We start from the raw sequence: 17,593 nt of genomic DNA on the forward strand, positions 1-17,593 counted from the left end.
TCATGTTTCAGGGAGAGACTGTCCCCGCTAGTGAGATTTTCCATGTGACTCACTAAAACCCTGCTCTGCACTTTCTGTGGATCAGAGAAAACAGACGTGAGCTGGAATGTGGCGCGGTGGTGGAGGGCTTCCCGGGCTTGCCTCGCAAGTCCAAGGCCTGCGTTCCTGGGTGGACACCAGAAGGGAAAAGCAGGGAGAAGAAGGTTTTGTGCCTCTGAAACTGGCTTAAGCCTTATGTGGCAAGGTTACCTGCGTGTCTACCCCAAATCGGAGTTTCTGGCTGGATTTTTCGAAGGGTAGAGTTACTGAGAGGACCGCAGAGCAAGCGCTCTGCAGAAACTTGGCTTCTCAAAAGGCTTTACAAGAGGCGAGCGTGGTGATGGACGCCTGTAATCCCAGCCCCAGCTGTGCCTAGAGAGAGCCCGGTGGAAGGGACTAGAGACTTCCTCAGGATTAGCCCAATCTCCTGCAGGACCTAACACCTGGGAGGCAAGTGCCTAACCACTGAACTACTCTATTTTTGATTTAAAGTGAGTGTTTACTCCATAGCCCAGGCTGGCTCAAAGCTCCTCCTGCCTCAGTCTCCCAAGTGCTAGGATTACAGATGTGACCCACTGTACTTTTTTTTGGGTGGGGGTTATGGAGAGGGTGAAAGGTGGGTGGAAGGAAACAGGATCTCGAAGTGTATCCCTGACTAGCCCCGAATTCACTTACTATCTTGATCAGATTGGCCTCAAACTTAGATCTGCCTGCCTCTGCCTCCTGAGTGCTGGGATTAAAGCCCGCAGGAGCTGCTGTCTGTGCACAGCTCCGCCTGTCACCTGAGATATTAGGAAAGGGCTCCGGTGTCTCTTTGGAGCTGTTGTGTTAGGGTTAGGGTGAGTGGGAACCGGGCGGGGGTGGGGGGTGAAAAAGAAGTTGATCTGACTGACCTTAAGGAATGTGTGCTCTGGGCAGTGCTGGAGCAACAGTAGTCTAGGTGGCCAGGGTGACATTTCAGGAGGAAGGACTTGATGGGCAGAGTGGGGAGGGAATGCCAGGGTTGGAAACTGAGATTCCAATTAGAGGAGGAGGAGCCTGGGGTTCCTTGGTGTCATCTGCAGGTTGGGACAATTCATCTGTGAGGATTCAGGACTGTCTGTGAGGATTCAGGACTGTCGCGTAGGGAGCAGGTTAAAGAAAGGAAGTATGGGTTTCTGTTTTGCTCTTTTTGGGGAGTGGGGGGAGGATGAGAGACCTGCCATTGCGGTGCTGGCAGAGACAGAATCACAGAGACAGTAAAGGAGCTAATTAACCGAGCAGCCCTGCAAGGAGACTGGAGCTTTATGGGGCAGAGACAGGCAGGCGGCATCGGCTGCTGCTTCTCAGACCTACAGAGGCAGTAGCAGTAGCCAAGACAGATCGTGTAGCCCTCGCTGGCTTCTAACGTCACGCCATACCTTCCCATGTTTGTTTAGGGTTTATTTGAGTTTGGGGGAGGTTTTGTGAAATGGGGTTTCGTAACAGAACCCAGACGATCCCGGAACTCACTGTCTTCCTGGCCCAGCCTGGAGTACAGGGTTGTCCCGCCTCACCTAGCTCCGCCATATTGTTGTTAACCTGTGCCACACTTTCTGTTTGTCCATTCTGTTCCTGAGTCTCACTGAAGATCCCACGTGACAGCAGTTGTCCTAAATCTCTGGTCTGTGACAGCCTCTGGCTTTCCATGTTCCTCATGATCCTGACAGTTTTTCTAGACATTGGTCACCCGGCCCCTGGGGAAGCTGAAGGAGGAGGTGGAAGAGGGTTCAAGAGCAGACTGCGCTCCTTAACGAAACTTTGTCTCAGAACCAATTCAGAAAGTGTTGGATTTGGAGAGGTGGCTCGGTGGGCTCAGTGCTTTCCCAGGGGAAGCTGGAGGATGGAGTTCTTGTCCCCGGAGCCCACATAAAGCACTAGAGTTTGGAGGGAGATGGAGGTAGAGAAGGGAAGCCCAAGAAGCTATCAGGGGCTCTGTTTACATGGCAGCAAATAAGAGACCGTCTGAAGGGGAACGCAGGCTGTCCTCTGACCTCCACACGTGTGCCATAGCACACACAGAAGTACACACGCGCACACAGACACACACACATAACATACACACACATATATATATAATATACACACATGTGCACACACATGCACATATAACATCCACACATGTATACACACGTAGACACCCACATGTAACACACACTCTCATACACACGCTGGTTTTTGTTTTGTTTAGAAAACAGGAACAGAACAGAAAGAAGAAGTTCCGGGCTGAGTTTTTTGTAGACTCTATGCAGTTTGTTTCCGTTTTTTTGTTTGTTTGTTTTTTCTTTTTTTCTTTTCTTTTTTCTTTTTTTCGGAGCTGGGGACCAAACCCAGGGCCTTGCGCTCGCTAGGCAAGCGTTCTACCACTGAGCTAAATCCCCAACCCCTGTTTGTTTTTTCTTATGGTCCATCTTATACTAATTAAAAATCCATATGAACCGAGCCAAACAAAGCAAGCCACAGTGAAACAATGAGAGAAACTCCTTTTTCCTTCACCGTCACATGGATGGAACCATTTGGGGCCAGATGGCAAAGGAGCTTTTCGCAGCAAAACCAGACTGTTTTCCATTTGGCTTTTGTTGGAAACAAAAAAGGTAGCTAGGCCAACTGTGGGCAGGGCCTCTGGCTGGGAGAGCTGCCTCTGGCTGGGAGAGCTGCTGCCTCTGGACTTTCATCTCCTCCTCCTGCAGCTCCTGCCCCGCACATTGCTCTGGCCCGTTTCTAAGGACCGGTGTGAGCATTGGTCTGAGCATCTGCATCGAACCTGCCCAGGTCGTGAGGGACGTGACAGCAGTGGGCTGGCAGCTTTGTGGCTGATGTGACTACCACATGTCAGGTAGTCGGGCTGGAAGGGAACTTCTTATTGTTCTTGTTCTTGGGATAAGTTCCTGGCAAAAGCAACCGAGAGACAAAGGTTCGCTCTGGCTCCAGTTGATGCAAAGCACGAAGGAAGGGAAGTCCTGTCCTGGGGCAGGAGCTTGGGGTAGGGGTCAGTCTTTTTGCCTCACAGATGCATATGCAGTCCTTCCCTGCTGTCTCCAAAGTGGACATTCCAGGAACTCCTTACCCAAGAGCCCTTGCCCCCAACCCAGCCTCTGCAGATGCCAAAGTCTAAGGCAGCCTCAAGTACAATGTTACATTTACATTGTTACATTTACATTGTTACATTTACATTGTTACATTTACATTGTTACATTTACATTGTTACATTTACATTGTTACATTTACATGCGACCGTACATATCGGGATTCAAGCCTCCCACCTTCAGCAGAGCACACCCAAGGGGCCCGACTGCCCATTGCACAGGAAATCTGCAGGAGCAGCCCCCTCACCTTGTGGAGTCCCTTAGGAAACGGTTGGCTCGGTGCTTTTTTTTAAAGGCCAAAGATGCCTGGTCTCTTAGTGTCTCCTGTGATTGGGATAGCCGGAGGAAGAGCCAAGGATGGCAGCTGAAGTACCCCCAAACCCTGCCACCAAAAGCACACTCCCCCGGGAAGGATTCAGAGCTCCTTAAACAGTGTTGCCTAAGGAACCAGTGCAAGCTCTTCAGGTTTCCGAGCCTCGCCACCTCCAGCTGACCTAGCCAACCAGAGCCGGCTTTTCATTGCACAGGAGGAGGCAGCTGATGACTTACACAGCAGCCCCTCCAGCCACTTAGCACCAGAGTTTTCTTTTTAAACAAACAAACAAACAAACCTGGCAGTAAGTAACTGCCTGCAACCCCCGCCCTCGGAAGGCAGAAGGAGGTTCCAAGATCAGCCTGGTCCACACCACAAGTTCCTCACAAGCCAGGCTGCAAAGTGTGGAACCTGTCTGGTAACGGAATAAGAGCTGGGCCTGGTAGGACACACTCTTTGTCCCAGCCACAGAGAGAGGCAGGGGCTAGCCTGGGCTACAAAGTGAATTCTAAAATAGCCAGAGCTACATAGTGAGACCTTGTCTCAAAAAAACAAAAACAAGAAAACCGATGGGAGACGGCAGCTGGCTCACACCTGATCAAGTGTTCTCATAACACCCCACCTTCCTTCATTCACCCTTCCTGTTGTCTGCTTTCCTTGAGTCTTCGTCCTCCCTGGTGGCTGTTTTGACAAAAAGCTTGGGGTTTAGTGTCCTTTTCCAAGCCTCTACAGCCATCTGCATTTGATTCTTCACTGTTAGGCATCACCGTGGTGCAGACAGCCCAGAATTGTGACTCTAGGCTTACGGCATTGCCCATAGGTAGGACTAACTTCTGCCCTCATGTCCCAAGGTAGACAGGTATATCAAATCTCTATGCAAATCACTTCCTGGTCATAAAACAGAGTCTCTAGCCCATGGCCCAGCCAAGCGTGGTCTCCCCCAGCCTTGATTCTGGTGTTCCCTGTGGTCTGAAGCACTCATTCTGTTGGAGGAGATCAGCCTGGCACAGGCAGGCCACATCTACCATTCCTGTTTCCAGATGGAATGGCTGGAGCAGTAGGGCTCTAAGCCAGGAAACACAGCCCACCCTGTGCGAACTCCATTTGTATGCAATTAGATCAGAGCAGCCTACACCTCTGTGGGTACAGGTGAGGTGGTTTCCATAGGCTGACATCCTGGGTGGCCCTTCCTGGTGTCACCGTGCACACTTGACACTCAGCGCACTCAATCCTATTGCCACATCATGTGTAATATTGGGGAGAAAGAACGGAAAGGGGGTGTGCGTCCACGCCACAGACTCTTTACATAGCTCCTAGGGCAGAGAACCAACATTCCCCAAAAGCAAGATGGTGACCTGGGACCATCAAAACCAGGTCTGTCTCCCACAGCCAGCCAGGCGCTACACTGGAGGGCTATGAGTCACTCCCCCAGCAAGCCCTGGTACCAGTGATGGGGAGGTCAGCTGGCTTGGTCCGGTGGGGGATGGGAAGGCTTGGCAGAGGCCTCCCCAACAGCATCTGCATCTCCAGAACCAGGGCAGGGGTTGACTTGTGAATAAAAGGCTGGTGTGGGTAAATGAGAAACACTTCTGATACATCGTGTCACGTGCTGGGCATATTGCAGCCATCCCCAAGCCCCATGCGTATGTTTGTCGTTGCTCAAGTTAAAACATCAACAAAATGGGTATTATATCCCTGGTCTTTCAGGAGACCAAGGCGGGGGATAGCTAAAGCCCTGAATAAAGTATACTGGAGAATAAAGTATCATTTAGCATCCTATTCGACACCCCAGATGCTCGCCCTCCTGCTCACCGGTTTCTCCCCCTACCTGGAGCTCGTCACCCACTTGATGATCACCGGTTATGTTTGTTTCGTTTTCCATTATTACTTCTGTGACCTGTATTTTAGATCCGTGCCCAAACTGCATACTGGCATTTAACTCTATGGAGTCTTGGGGTGTGGGTTCAGTGGCTTGTGCTTTTGCTGAACACTGTAGTGCCTGGTAGCCCTTGTGATTCATCCACCTCCGTGTAGTGTCCGGTAACCACCTACTTGGAGGGCAGAACGAGATGATGCCGAAGTCCTTTGCGAGTCTCCTCGGGGGTGTTTGTGGAGTTTGCTATCCCAGGTGGTCAGAACTAACGGTGGTCAATGCGTTGTGTCTCTTGCAGCTTGCCGGCATTGCAGTGCTTGCCATTGGACTATGGCTGCGGTTCGACTCTCAGACCAAGAGCATCTTCGAGCAAGAAACTAATCATTCCAGCTTCTACACAGGTGAGAGGGAGAGGGTTGGCGCTTCAGCTCTGGAAACTCCGTGCTGACCTGGGGCCTAGGGCCTGGAGAGAGAAGCTGGCCACATGAACCAGCCCTGTCCCTTTCAAGTTAGGCGGCTTAGTGAGCGTGTGTAGCTGTGTCTGTGCTGCCTTTGCGTCTGACTCTTGTGGTTCCTCCTCTCGCCAACTGAGTTTGGCATCTTGACCACTCTCTCTGATGTGAAGTTGTCTGGCAAGGACGTCATCGCTCCTGAGGGTTTAGGAGCCTCGCTTCACATGCCATGGGTGTCTCCAAACTAAATCGTTATCTTCTCAAGTCAGAAACCATTGTCCTAAGTGCATCTGCAGAGCCCGGAAGAGACGCCCCCCCCCCTGCCCCAGTCTCTCTCCAGACCTGCTTCCTAGATAGACAATCAAAATCAAGATTAATGGGGGTGGAAGTGGAGGAGCTTGCAGGAGGCCCTAGGAGGGATGGGAAAGAGGAGCTAAGCAAGAGAGCCCAGAGACAGACAGAGAACAGGGAAGAGAGAGAAGAAAGAAAAAGAAAGGCGTGAGCTGGAGAGCTGGCTCAGCAGTTAAGAGCACTGACGGTTCTTCCAGATGACCGACCGGGGTTCAATACCCAGCACCCACGTGCAGCTCATAACTGTCTGTAACTCTGAGATCTGACACCCTCCCAGACACACAGGCAGGTAAACCACCAATGCACATAAAATAACAACAACAACAACAACAACAACAATAATAATAATAATAATAATAATAATAATAATAATATAATAAATAAGTAGTAAACGAAAAGAAGGGAGAAAAAGAAGTCAGTCAGTGGACCAAAGAGACCATTCTGGCCTTTGGGGAAAACTGCTTTTCCCTTGGAAGGGTTTCCACTTTAATTTAGTAAGGTGGGGCCCGCGCTAGCTTCTGCCAGCCAGTAGCTTTCTCTACACAGGTTCCTCGGTCCCTTCTAGCTCCATTCAGCCCCTTTATCTTCCTCTGTGAGAGGAGACCATCTCACATGACGGCCGGCCTGAGTGAACTCAGCCTTTGGTTCCCCCTTCGACTCCAGGCTGCCTGATTTAGAAGTAGGAAGCCCCCTATTTTTAGGGTGATCCTGTCAGTGCCATCAGACCCAGCGTGAGTCGCCACTTCCTTTCCACCCACCAAAGTTATTTTTACAAAAGACAAGAAAGCATTCTGACAGGGTTATCATCACTCTTGTAAGCAGCAGGGACCAAGGGCCATGGCTCCAGTCAGCCTTCCCTTCCCCTTCCCCCCTTTGGCCAGACTTGGTCAGGTAGACAAGGAGTCTCTAGGGAGGCAAGCACCTGAGCTCTCTGTCTAGATCTCCTTCCTGTTTTCCGGCCCTTTGTTCTTGTTCATTGGCAGTGGCGTGGGGAAGGCCTGAGTGTGTTGCCCTATGGCTGGGCAGAGAACAGTGGGTGGTTTATGGTTGGGCCTTTTGTTTTCTTTTTCTTTTCTTTTTTTTTAACTACAAGCAGAGTTTTTAGGGAGCATGTTTCCATAGTGCCCTGACTTGTTTTAGCAACAAAGCTTAGATTCTGCGCAGGAATGCCAGGGAGAGTGGGGGAGGGGGGAGGGTGTGCTTCTCTGCTGAGCGCAGTAGCACAGCAGGGAGAAGGTGCTGAGGGGAGCCCGTCAGACTCCATGCATTCCCCAGCACATAGGGGAGCTGTGAACTCACTCCCTGAGACAGCAGATCCAAGGCAGGAAGGCTATCCTTTTGGGCCAGGAGCAGGTACCTTTTCAGGCTGATCTCCTGACCGAGTCCCCGAGTCCTCCAAAAGAGCTCTGACTCCTAGGCCTCCCTCCTGTTGACTGCTGCTGATCACCCGTTAATCTTCCCAGCCTTCAGGACTCAGGCTAAGTCTGTATATTTTTAGATGTGGGAAGAAAGATTCTCACTGGTGACTGAGTGACCTGGAAGAAAAACTGCCTTGTCTGAGCCCTTCCTAGTGTAGTTCACTGGCTTCATCCCTGAAACTACAAGGAGTAGGGATTAGCTCCCGTCTCACAACCTGAACAGCCCAGACACCTGCCCAAGCCTCTTGTCCCTAGAACATAAACGCAGCTCCTTCTGGAAGTCTCCATGCCGCATGACCTGGAGGCCCCCTTTAATAAGAAGTGACCACCACTCCTCTTGGTCAAGAGCAGGGTAAGCCTTTTTTTTTTTTGGTTCCCCCCCGGAGCTGGGGACCAACCCAGGGCTTTGCACTTCCTAGGCAAGCTCTCTACCACTGAGCTAAATCCCCACCCCCTCTCTGAGCCTTTTTAATGTCACACAGATTGAGGCTGAGAGAGAAGCCTGGTGAGCAGTTTCCTAGTGAGTGGAGAGAGAGGAGCTCAGTTCCGAGAATCCTGGGGTTCTAATCCTCCCAGTTGCTACAGAGACAAAGTGGTCTTCAGTAGTCTTCCCTAAAGAGATGGAAGGATGACAAAAAGTAGAGTCCAAGCCTGCGGCCCCTCACTGGAAGCTGACATCTTCAACTCTGTCAGTACCCTTAGCATTGGCCCCCGTTAGCATTTTAGTGGTGGTTGCTGCTGCTGCTGCTGCCGCTGCCGATGGTGATGGTGGTGATGGTGGTGATGGTGGTGATGGTGATGGTGATGATGATGATGATGATGATGATGATGATGATGATGATGATGATGATTGATGATTTGGGAGAGGGAGGCCCCTGGAGACTGAACCCAGGCAAGGCACCCCTCTGTCATCGAGCTGTATCCCTCGCCCTCTTTTCCTTTAAGTCTCAACAGGGTCTCCCTGAGTTGTTCATGCTTGCCCTTGAATTTACTCAAGTTGATCTTGACCTTGTAGTCTCCTGCCTCAACCTCTAAGTGGTTGGTATTAAAGGCCTATGCTGTCAAGCTTTCTAAGAGTTCAGCTTTGAAGACGTCCTTCTGATTCCAGGGACAAGGGGCCAAAGACACTAAAACATCAGGGAGCTGAGTGGTACCTAGGTCTAGACCCTACCTGGACAACCATTCTATTTCGGCTGAAATTGTTGTCCCTGGGCAAAAAGGGCCAAGGAGGCTTTGTCGTCCGGGTGCCCTTTCCCATTGGACCGAGAGCAACCCTTTGTGGGAACCACAGCCCTCTTAACACATATGCTAGGAGTACGGTCTATACTCAGACTAATGTTTCTGGCCTGACAGGCTGGCCAACCCTTGCACATGGCCACCCTCAGACCAGCCGAAGTATGCAGCTGACTGTGCAGGCAACCTTTTTGTTCAGGTTTCCTGAGGTGAGGCCACAGCTTGCACAGTCTCAAGAAAAGGTGTGTGGTGAGGCAGAAAAGCAAGACTTCAGAACAGCTGATGATACCTTTACCCATGGAAGGGCCTTCTCTCCAGTTCAGCCCTGGTAGATTCATCCTGTCAGTGGGACACAGTCCCAGGCTTACAAACATGTCAAACGTCATATGTCCTTCCAGAACCATGGCCAGTGTGAAGGAATTTAGGAGGTATGGCCACAGGCCATCCGTGTCCACCCATCCTTGGGACCTTCGGGATATAAATGTTCTCTGTAAGGTGGTCTCCCTGCACTGGGTATGTAGGCCAGGCTGGATTGTTGTTCATTTTCCCACCTGAACCCGGCATGGCCCATGGACCTACACTTCTCTGAGAGTTCCCATGCCCAGCATATGAAATGCCAGTGATTCCCTTCCGAATGAGAGTAACCGGCCATGGGAGAGAAGGCAAGAATGAGCTGAGGTGGGGGAGGGAGTAGAGTGGGGGCCAATTATTTTGGGGATAATGACCCTAAGCAAGGGGGCGTGAGCCCAGACCAGGTTCTTCCCACATGAATAGTTAAAGGGAAATGCTTATGAGTTGATAGAGCTGGGCTTTTTTTTTTTTTTTTTTTTTTTTTTTTTTTCCGGAGCTGGGGACTGAACCAGGGCCTTGCGCTTGCTAGGCAAGCGCTCTACCACTGAGCTAAATCCCCAACCCCAGAGCTGGGCCTTAAGAGGAGACTTATGTGTCCTCCCTGGCCTGAGCTCAGAGCCCAATGCACAGGTGGGACAGAACACCCTGCTTCCCGTGCAAAGGGCACACTGACATATGCTGCTGCCACGCCAGTCCTTCCTCCCTCCACCCCATTTAAATAGATCTATAATGTCAGCCCAAGGGGCGGGGGGCAGGGAGGACACATACAATAAACAGCCCTTAAGCAATTCAACATGGAGATCCTGAAGAAGGCCCTCTGACGCGAATAAATTTTTCCATGAGTCAGACAGAAAGCTAACATTCACTCCTTTTATAAAAGGGAACACTTTGTCATTTACCACCGCCCGCCCTTGCTGACAAGCGCGGGGTGTGGGGTTGTGAGCGAGCCACTTGGCTTTCCCAAAAGGAAGCAAGGGACAGTTCTTTTCGGAAGCCAGCCAGGCAGTGGGGAGGAGCTCCAAGGTGGTGCTCAGAAGTGAGCGCTAGCCTAGCCTTGGCTGTCCTTCAGGAAGCCCTGGGTTTGAGCTCTAGCCCCTCAAGGCTAAAGTGGGGGACAGAAACAATGCAAGGCTCGCATTGGGCCCATGACTCACGAGGGTTGGGAGACCTGCTTCCCGATGAGCCACTCTCCAGCTTAACTGCCAGAGTTGCTGTCTTGCTCCTGACTAGCTAGAGAAGGGTAAAGAGAACAAGATTTAAAGCCAACAGACCATTCGTTTAAAGTCTTTCCAGAGTGGATCTGTCCTATGAACTGAGATGCCCGATAGGGGAACATTCCCTCTGTGAGAACTGCTCTCTCTAGTGCTCACTGCTCCCTCCAGCTGCCCTGGCCTTGCCGGGCGTCCAAGCTCCCAGGCCAGGGTGTGGACTCCGAGAGAATGCAGGTTTGTTGGCACTTGATTCTGTTTCAGGTGCTTATTCATCCTCTTGGTCTCTTAACGCCCCTCCTCATTTACTGAGCCCCTGCTCTGCAGCTCAAAGGCGTGACCTCATCCTTCCTTGTCTTGCCCTGAGAGGACAGTCAGAGACCAGGGCTGTACTACTACCTCTCTCCGTGGTACCCCTTTGGCAGCTGGCGCTCCTCCCCGGGGGCCATGCACGGGACTGCACTGCCTCCCATGTTCAGGCCCAACTACGTTTGGCTGGCCAGAAAGATGACTTGAGGACAAGCTGCATTTGTCCCCTTGCCCTGTCTGGGCCAGGCATGCACAGAAACAATACCCATATTCATGCACTGTGGGGTTTGCCAGGAACCCCACGTGACTTCACGTCACAGCGGCGATAGGAGGCGAGAGAGACACAAATGCCCACTGTGTGTGCTCTGCTCTGTGCTCCTATGAGCATCAGCTGCAGGCCGGTCCCACGGTCTCCTGCCTGCGGAGTCCAGCCCTGCACTGCAGATGGGGGACAGTGAGGTCACTGTGGCACCTGTCAAACCTCATCAGCACGTAGTGCACTGTGCACCAGGAGAAGACGTATCTCCCCCTCTCGTTTTCAGCCCATTTGAAGTGTCTCAGATCCCAGTGGGAGAACAGGGAGAGAGTATCAAGTACATAAAAATCAATAGTTACCTAGGTCTCACACTGTTGAGATTAATAACAGTTGGCACTGTGTGTGTGTGTGTGTGTGTGTGTGCGCGCGCGCGCGCGCGCGCGTGCGCACTACCTCATTGCACACATCACAGCAGTTCCAGGAGACTGCACCATTGCACTGTTGTCATCTCTTTTTTCGTGGTACTAAAGATTGAACCCAGTGCCTCTACATGCACCCCAAGCCCAAGTCATTTCTCTTAAGTTTATGTGTGCACATGTAGGAGTCCAAAGGAATGCTGGGTGTCTCCCGTGCTCCCCAGATCCTTGAGACAGGGCCTCTCATGAACCTGACTCCTTTTCAGCTAAGCTGACCGGCTACCCAGCTATCTCCCGGGATCTGACTGGCTCCACTTCTCAGCGCTGGCGCACATATAACCTGGCTTTTTAATGTGGGTGTAGGTTCTAGGATCTCAAACTCAGGCCATCATGGGTGCATAGCAGACATTCTTAGTGAGCTATTTCTCTACCCCAGTCACCCCATATTTTATTTAAAAACAAACAACTTGCCATTTCTTCTTTTCTTTTTTCTAAGACCGGGTCAGTACCTAGCTCTGGCTGTCTTGGAACCCACTATGTAAAACAAGCTGACCAGGAATTCACAGAGATCCATCTGCCCCTGCCCCTGCCCCTGCCCCTGCCCCTGCCCCTGCACTGGGATTAAAGTTGTGTTAGCTGGACATAGTGACTCACACATTCAGTCTCAGCCCTTGAGAGATTGGCAGAGACAAGAGGATCTCTGTGAGTTCGAGGCCAGCCTGGTCTACAGAGAGAGTTCTAGGATATTCGGAGCCACATTCTGAGACCCTACGTTGGAGGGGAAAAAGGAAGCAAAAGAGAAAGAGTAGAAGGTGTACCACCATACCTGGCTGAGACGTACATCTTTAAACCCAACACTTGGGAGGCAGAGTCAGATGGATCTCACGAGCTTGTGCCAGGCCAATCTCACGTAGTGTTTCAGGCCAGCCAGAACTTACTGAAGAGCCCCGTCTCCTCAATATATATCCACCCACGCATGCTGGGCTTTAAAGGCGAGGCTCTTGATATGTCACTGTAGCCTTCTCAAGGTTGGTGAGAGCATGGTAGCAAGACGGGAGGCATTGTGTAGTGCTTGTGCAGAGGGACCCAAGTTCAATTCCCAGCACATATGTTGGGTGGCTCGCAACTGCCGGGAACTCTAGCTCCAGGGGCTGCAGCGCCCTCTTCCAGTCTCTAAGGGCAGCTGCATTAATAAGCACGTATATCAACAGAGACATATACATAACTTAAGAATGAATATTAAAATACAATACGTATGGAAGGCACCACAACCTCTCTTAGGACAGAAGGGGCTTCACAAAGGTAGTCCTGCTCAGCAACTATGGCTTCTCAAGGGTGTCACTGCAGGTTAGCCTCTGGGCATAGCCGTGGTGATCTGGAATAAATGTATCCAGGGCTGGTCTACTCTGGTTCCAGGTCCAGGGATTTGCACTGTCTGGATGTGGGCAAGACTTAAGGGGTCTTAACCCTCTCTCCCTCCTCCCCAGCAACCACTCCCATCGAAGGCTGAAGGCATGACGTCACCCACTCTCCATAGTGTGATGAGTCCTTTCACCCTTAATCTAGAGTAACTTCATTCCAACCAGAAGATTTTTTTCCAGATGGACTGACAGGATTTCATGACAAGCACGTGCATGCATGTGTGTGTGTGTGTGTGCGCACACGTGTGCGCAATGCAAGGTGCCTGCAAAGAGGGCATCAATCAGATCCTGGGAGCTGAAGTTTCAGGCATTTTTGTAAGCGCTCTGGTTCCCATGATTAATTACACAAGTACTCTTAGCCACTGAGCCTTCTCTCTGCCCCACAAACGCAGTCTGACTAAAGACACCCAGCAGATAGTAGCAATGTTGGAACCAAGACAAAGCTCTTCTGATTCGATGCCCACTCATGTGCCTTTTGTACTAGAACAAGGAAAACTCCTCTTGCCAGCCTGGGCACTGGGGTGTTAGGTGCCTGGCGGCGTGCAGAAAGGATTTCTGGAGGGGATCGATCGTATTCTCAAGTCCCAAACCGTAGTTTGAGAGGCCTCAGTAATTTAGCTCAAGTGCATTATCCTGTTGGGAAGAAAGTAGCAGACTGAGCCAGGGCTTGTCTCCTAAGAATCAGAGAGTTCCTGTCCTCGGGCCCAAGGATAAGGTAGAGTGCTGATGTGGTGAAGCAGAGTTCTGGGGAAAAAGGAGGGGAGAGGAACCAGGGGGCAAGGTGGAGCACGCTGTTTTGTTAAGAAAAGGCCTCCTTCCCTGGAGCGGAAGCTATCGACAAGGAGGCATGATGAAAAGCATGATGAAAGCTCTAAGGGGAAGAGGCCAGGGCCTCCACACTGACGTTTGCAACCTTGTGTCTTTTTCCCCTCTCCTCCCTTCAGGAGTGTACATTCTGATTGGAGCTGGGGCCCTCATGATGCTGGTTGGTTTCCTGGGCTGCTGTGGAGCTGTACAAGAGTCACAGTGCATGCTGGGATTGGTGAGTATTCCTTCTGTACTCCCAGTCGCCAGCCTGTCTTACCCTTAATCCCGTCCTTTCCCAAAATGTCACCAGGCCCAGTGCACAGGACGGGTAGAACCAGTGGAGTAAGGAAGGGGCCTAGGCTGCTGGGCTTTGCTCAGCCTCTCAGTATCGGTACCTCAGGCCCAGCCCCATCTGCCTGGCTCCGACCTAGGTAGCTAAATGCCAGGACTCCATTTCTGCCTTTCTCAAAGGCCATGTTTAGTCTCCCCTTCCCCCAAATCCACAGGTCCTTTTGCCTTCTCTCCTTCCTGTTTCAAAAATTGTTTCCCTCATGCCCAAATGCCACAGAGTGAATGTGCTGCCTTTGTGCCCTCATTCTCGGTGTGTGTGGGCGGTGGTGTTTTATTGCTGCCCGACTCCAAATAACACCCCAAGTACCAGTTTAGGGTCAGCGGATGACATTTTCCCCCCGGAATGCCATGGGCTCTCTGCTTTTTGGTCACCCTCTTCCTGCCTGTTCATCTGTGCCACCCGCATGCTAACTGCTCTACATCCCTTTGGTGTCACCGACTGGCTTGCTGGAGTCCCTCTCACCACATCCCCTGTGTCTTCTAGTTCTTCGGATTCCTCTTGGTGATATTCGCCATTGAGATCGCCGCAGCCGTCTGGGGCTATACCCACAAGGATGAGGTAGGTGTTTCCCCTAAGAATGCTTGGGCCCTACAGCGATTTGAGGTTCTGAGCTAGGAAGAGGGTTGACAAAGATCGAAGGGTCCAGGCTAGTCACTTGCTTGGTTTTCCCCTCAGCATTCAGTGTGTTCCCATATAAGAGCAGGACACGCAGTCCGTGGGACTGGGATTGTGGGGCTAGCCTGCCCTGTGTGGCCAGCACACGGTAACCATTCAGAACTATTACTCACTTTGGAAACCATTTGTGTGTGATGAACCCATCTGCGTGCCTGACAATCACAGCCAAACAGCCCTTCCCCACTACTCCCCGAAAGGTTGCTCAGAACACCATGGCTTTCTGTAATCAGCAGAGACTCCCTTTCTCTAATCCGTAAATACGTGCTACAAACACCACACCAGATGCTATGCAAGGTCCCCGAGTATCCGGGTTCCAGGTCCCACACCTTGAGGAACTTTGCCATCTAGTGTGGTGGGAGAAAGATGTTTGACAAACGTCACACTAGTCATTTATAACCAAAAAAACAAAACCCTTGAGATTTAAAAAGATTGTAAAGAAAGGACTGTGGATCTAGACCATGAATGGACGGGGCGTCTCGGGAGGAAACGGGAAGAGTGGGGGACCTTCTGGGCGACAGAAGGGGCCAAGCGTGTGAGTTTAAGTTTCTCTGGTGAACTCTCAGGACGTGTAGGCCGGGCTGGAACACACTGTTGCAGCATTTAGAGGCAGGGCCTCTAACATTCTTCAATGAGAGAAGAAGCACAGGGGCATCGAGGTGGGATCCCTGTTTTCAAAAATCTATCCAACTGATAAAAGAATTTACGAAGGGATAGAGGCCGGGGATCCCCAGTACCACACCACCACCTCAAAAGAAACCCAGGCAAGATGGCAGATTCCTATAACCTGGGCACTTTGGAGGCCGAAGCAGGAACGGTGCCGAGAAAGGCGGTACGGGTGGCAGTTAGCCAAGGCTTGAAGCGTATCCGTGAAGCAGTTTCTGAGAAACCATCTCTGCTCCCGATTTGTCTGTCCCTCGTAGGTGATTAAAGAACTCCAGGAGTTTTACAAGGACACCTACCAAAAGTTAAGGAACAAGGATGAGCCCCAGCGGGAAACACTCAAAGCCATCCACATGGCGGTAGGTCACCTCTGTAGCGGAAACCGCTGACCCCTCCAGTACATCCCTGCAGGGTATCCACACTTGGGTATTTCTGCACCGGGCTGGCATTGCCTCTTTTACCTTTTTGTTTTTCTCATCCCTCCTCCCCGCCTTCTCTCTTCAGTTGAACTGCTGTGGCATAGCTGGTGGCGTGGAGCAGTTTATCTCGGACATCTGCCCCAAAAAGCAGGTTCTGGAAACCTTCCAGGTTAAGGTAAACTTTGAAGCAACCCTCTGGCACCCTGCCCTGCTGCTTAGACAAATCCCCACAAGGCCTTGCTTGGGTGAATTTAGCAGCATTCCTCCCAGGGGCCCCTTTCCTCAAGTGGCAGCGAGACAAAAGCCAGATCAGAGAGGGAACAAAATCCCCTAGCTCTCACAGCTACAGGCACCTGGGACCTTGCACACTGCCCAAGGCCCAAGCCTTAAAGGAACAAGCAGACCCCGTGGAGGGTAGGTACGTCTGCTCCTAAGGCTTTAGAAACAGTTCCTGGTTGGTCAGTTTTCCTTAATCCAGAAGCAGAATTATAAACGTGACTCTCCACAGCAACTGGACCCCAGAAGAGCCTCTGTAGTGGCAGAATGCTAGCCGGGTGGATGAGGCTCCAGGTTCCAGCCCCAGAACTGCCAAAAAGAGAAAGAAAGGGTTGTGTGTATGTGTGCACGCACTGTATCGAGTTGTCTGTTCTTCTGGGAGATACACACACACACACACACACACACACACACACACACACACACACACACACACACCACTCATGTAAAAGTAAATAAAAGGAAAAGACCTCAAACCTCTCCCTTGTGGCCACTCATTCCAGTTGGCCCTTCAACCACGAGGCCTCCCAGAATGACACAGGAGTCAGCAAAGAAGAGTTACATACATCCCCAAAGTGAGAACTGTTTCTGACCCTTGTGTCTTGTTTGCCTCCTTAGTCCTGCCCGGACGCCATCGATGAGGTCTTCCACAGCAAGTTCCACATCATTGGAGCAGTGGGCATCGGTATCGCCGTGGTGATGGTGAGTGGCAGGTGGTCCCGGGGGAAGGCTCTTGTTAGCTGTGCCCAGGCGCTGTTAGAAGTGCTGTCGGGTCAGAAGCACTCCTGGCTGTCCTGGCTAGGGAGATACCATCAGGATTTCCTTCTTACTACTAGGAAGTGGGAGCCCTCCGACTGCGGCTCAGAGGCAGCCACTTGGCTGGAATGGGCAAAGCCCTGGGTTTCAATCCCATCCCTGCAAAGCACAGAGGATGGGAAGAGTCCTAACCCACATGCTGTGTTGGAAACACTGACCTTAGGATTTAACGCTGCATTTCTCTAAGGAATTACCTCAGCAGCTGACTGTCAGAGTCCCTGTCCCGCCATCCTTCCTGCCATCTGGCCCTCGTCTCTCCTACATCAGTACCCTTCCCCGACCTTGCTGCTTTGGTCTTGTCTGAACCGGGTGATGCTCCTTCCCTTCCAGTCAGGCAAACCTCGCCCCTTGCTGTCTTTGCAGATCTTCGGTATGATTTTCAGCATGATCCTGTGCTGCGCCATCCGCAGGAGCCGAGAAATGGTCTAGAGTCTGACCCGACCCCGAGCAGGAACAGTGGCTCTGAGAACAGTCGGGCCATTCGGTTTTTTTTGCCACTAATATTAGTATTCATTACGCATTTCTAAACAACAGTTATTCTGTGTTTGTCTTTTTAATGCTTTATTCATTATTGACATTTGTAGTAGAGGGATCCGGGGATTCGGTTCATTTTGATTTTATTTTTTATTTTTTTGGTTGTTTATTTTTGCTTGTTATGTTAAGCAAAAAATCCTGCAATGAAAGGTACTGTATTTGCCAGACTCTAGACATAAGATGTTGTACATAAAGAGAATTTTTTTGCCTTTAAATAGATAAAAGTATCTATCAGATAAAATCAGGTTGTAAGTTATATTGAAGACAATTTGATACATAATAAAAGATTATAACAATGCCTAGTATTGAT

At 51.0% G+C, this 17,593-nt stretch overlaps 1 protein-coding gene across 1 annotated transcript in view; it reads left to right on the plus strand.

Moving 5' to 3' along the window:
* Positions 1-17,588, plus strand: part of Cd9 (CD9 molecule) — a 33,082-nt gene extending 15,494 nt beyond the window's left edge. The window contains exons 2-8 of the mRNA XM_032905626.1: positions 5,628-5,730; positions 13,689-13,786; positions 14,387-14,461; positions 15,499-15,597; positions 15,743-15,832; positions 16,552-16,635; positions 17,113-17,588. Of these exons, the coding sequence (XP_032761517.1) occupies positions 5,628-5,730; positions 13,689-13,786; positions 14,387-14,461; positions 15,499-15,597; positions 15,743-15,832; positions 16,552-16,635; positions 17,113-17,178 (615 nt within the window). The 3' untranslated portion in view covers positions 17,179-17,588. The remainder of the gene's footprint in view (positions 1-5,627; positions 5,731-13,688; positions 13,787-14,386; positions 14,462-15,498; positions 15,598-15,742; positions 15,833-16,551; positions 16,636-17,112) is intronic.
* The last annotated feature ends 5 nt before the right edge of the window (positions 17,589-17,593 follow it).

The sequence above is a fragment of the Rattus rattus genome, chromosome 6 (genome assembly GCF_011064425.1).
Source record: "Rattus rattus isolate New Zealand chromosome 6, Rrattus_CSIRO_v1, whole genome shotgun sequence".
NCBI classification, from domain to species: Eukaryota; Metazoa; Chordata; class Mammalia; order Rodentia; family Muridae; genus Rattus; species Rattus rattus.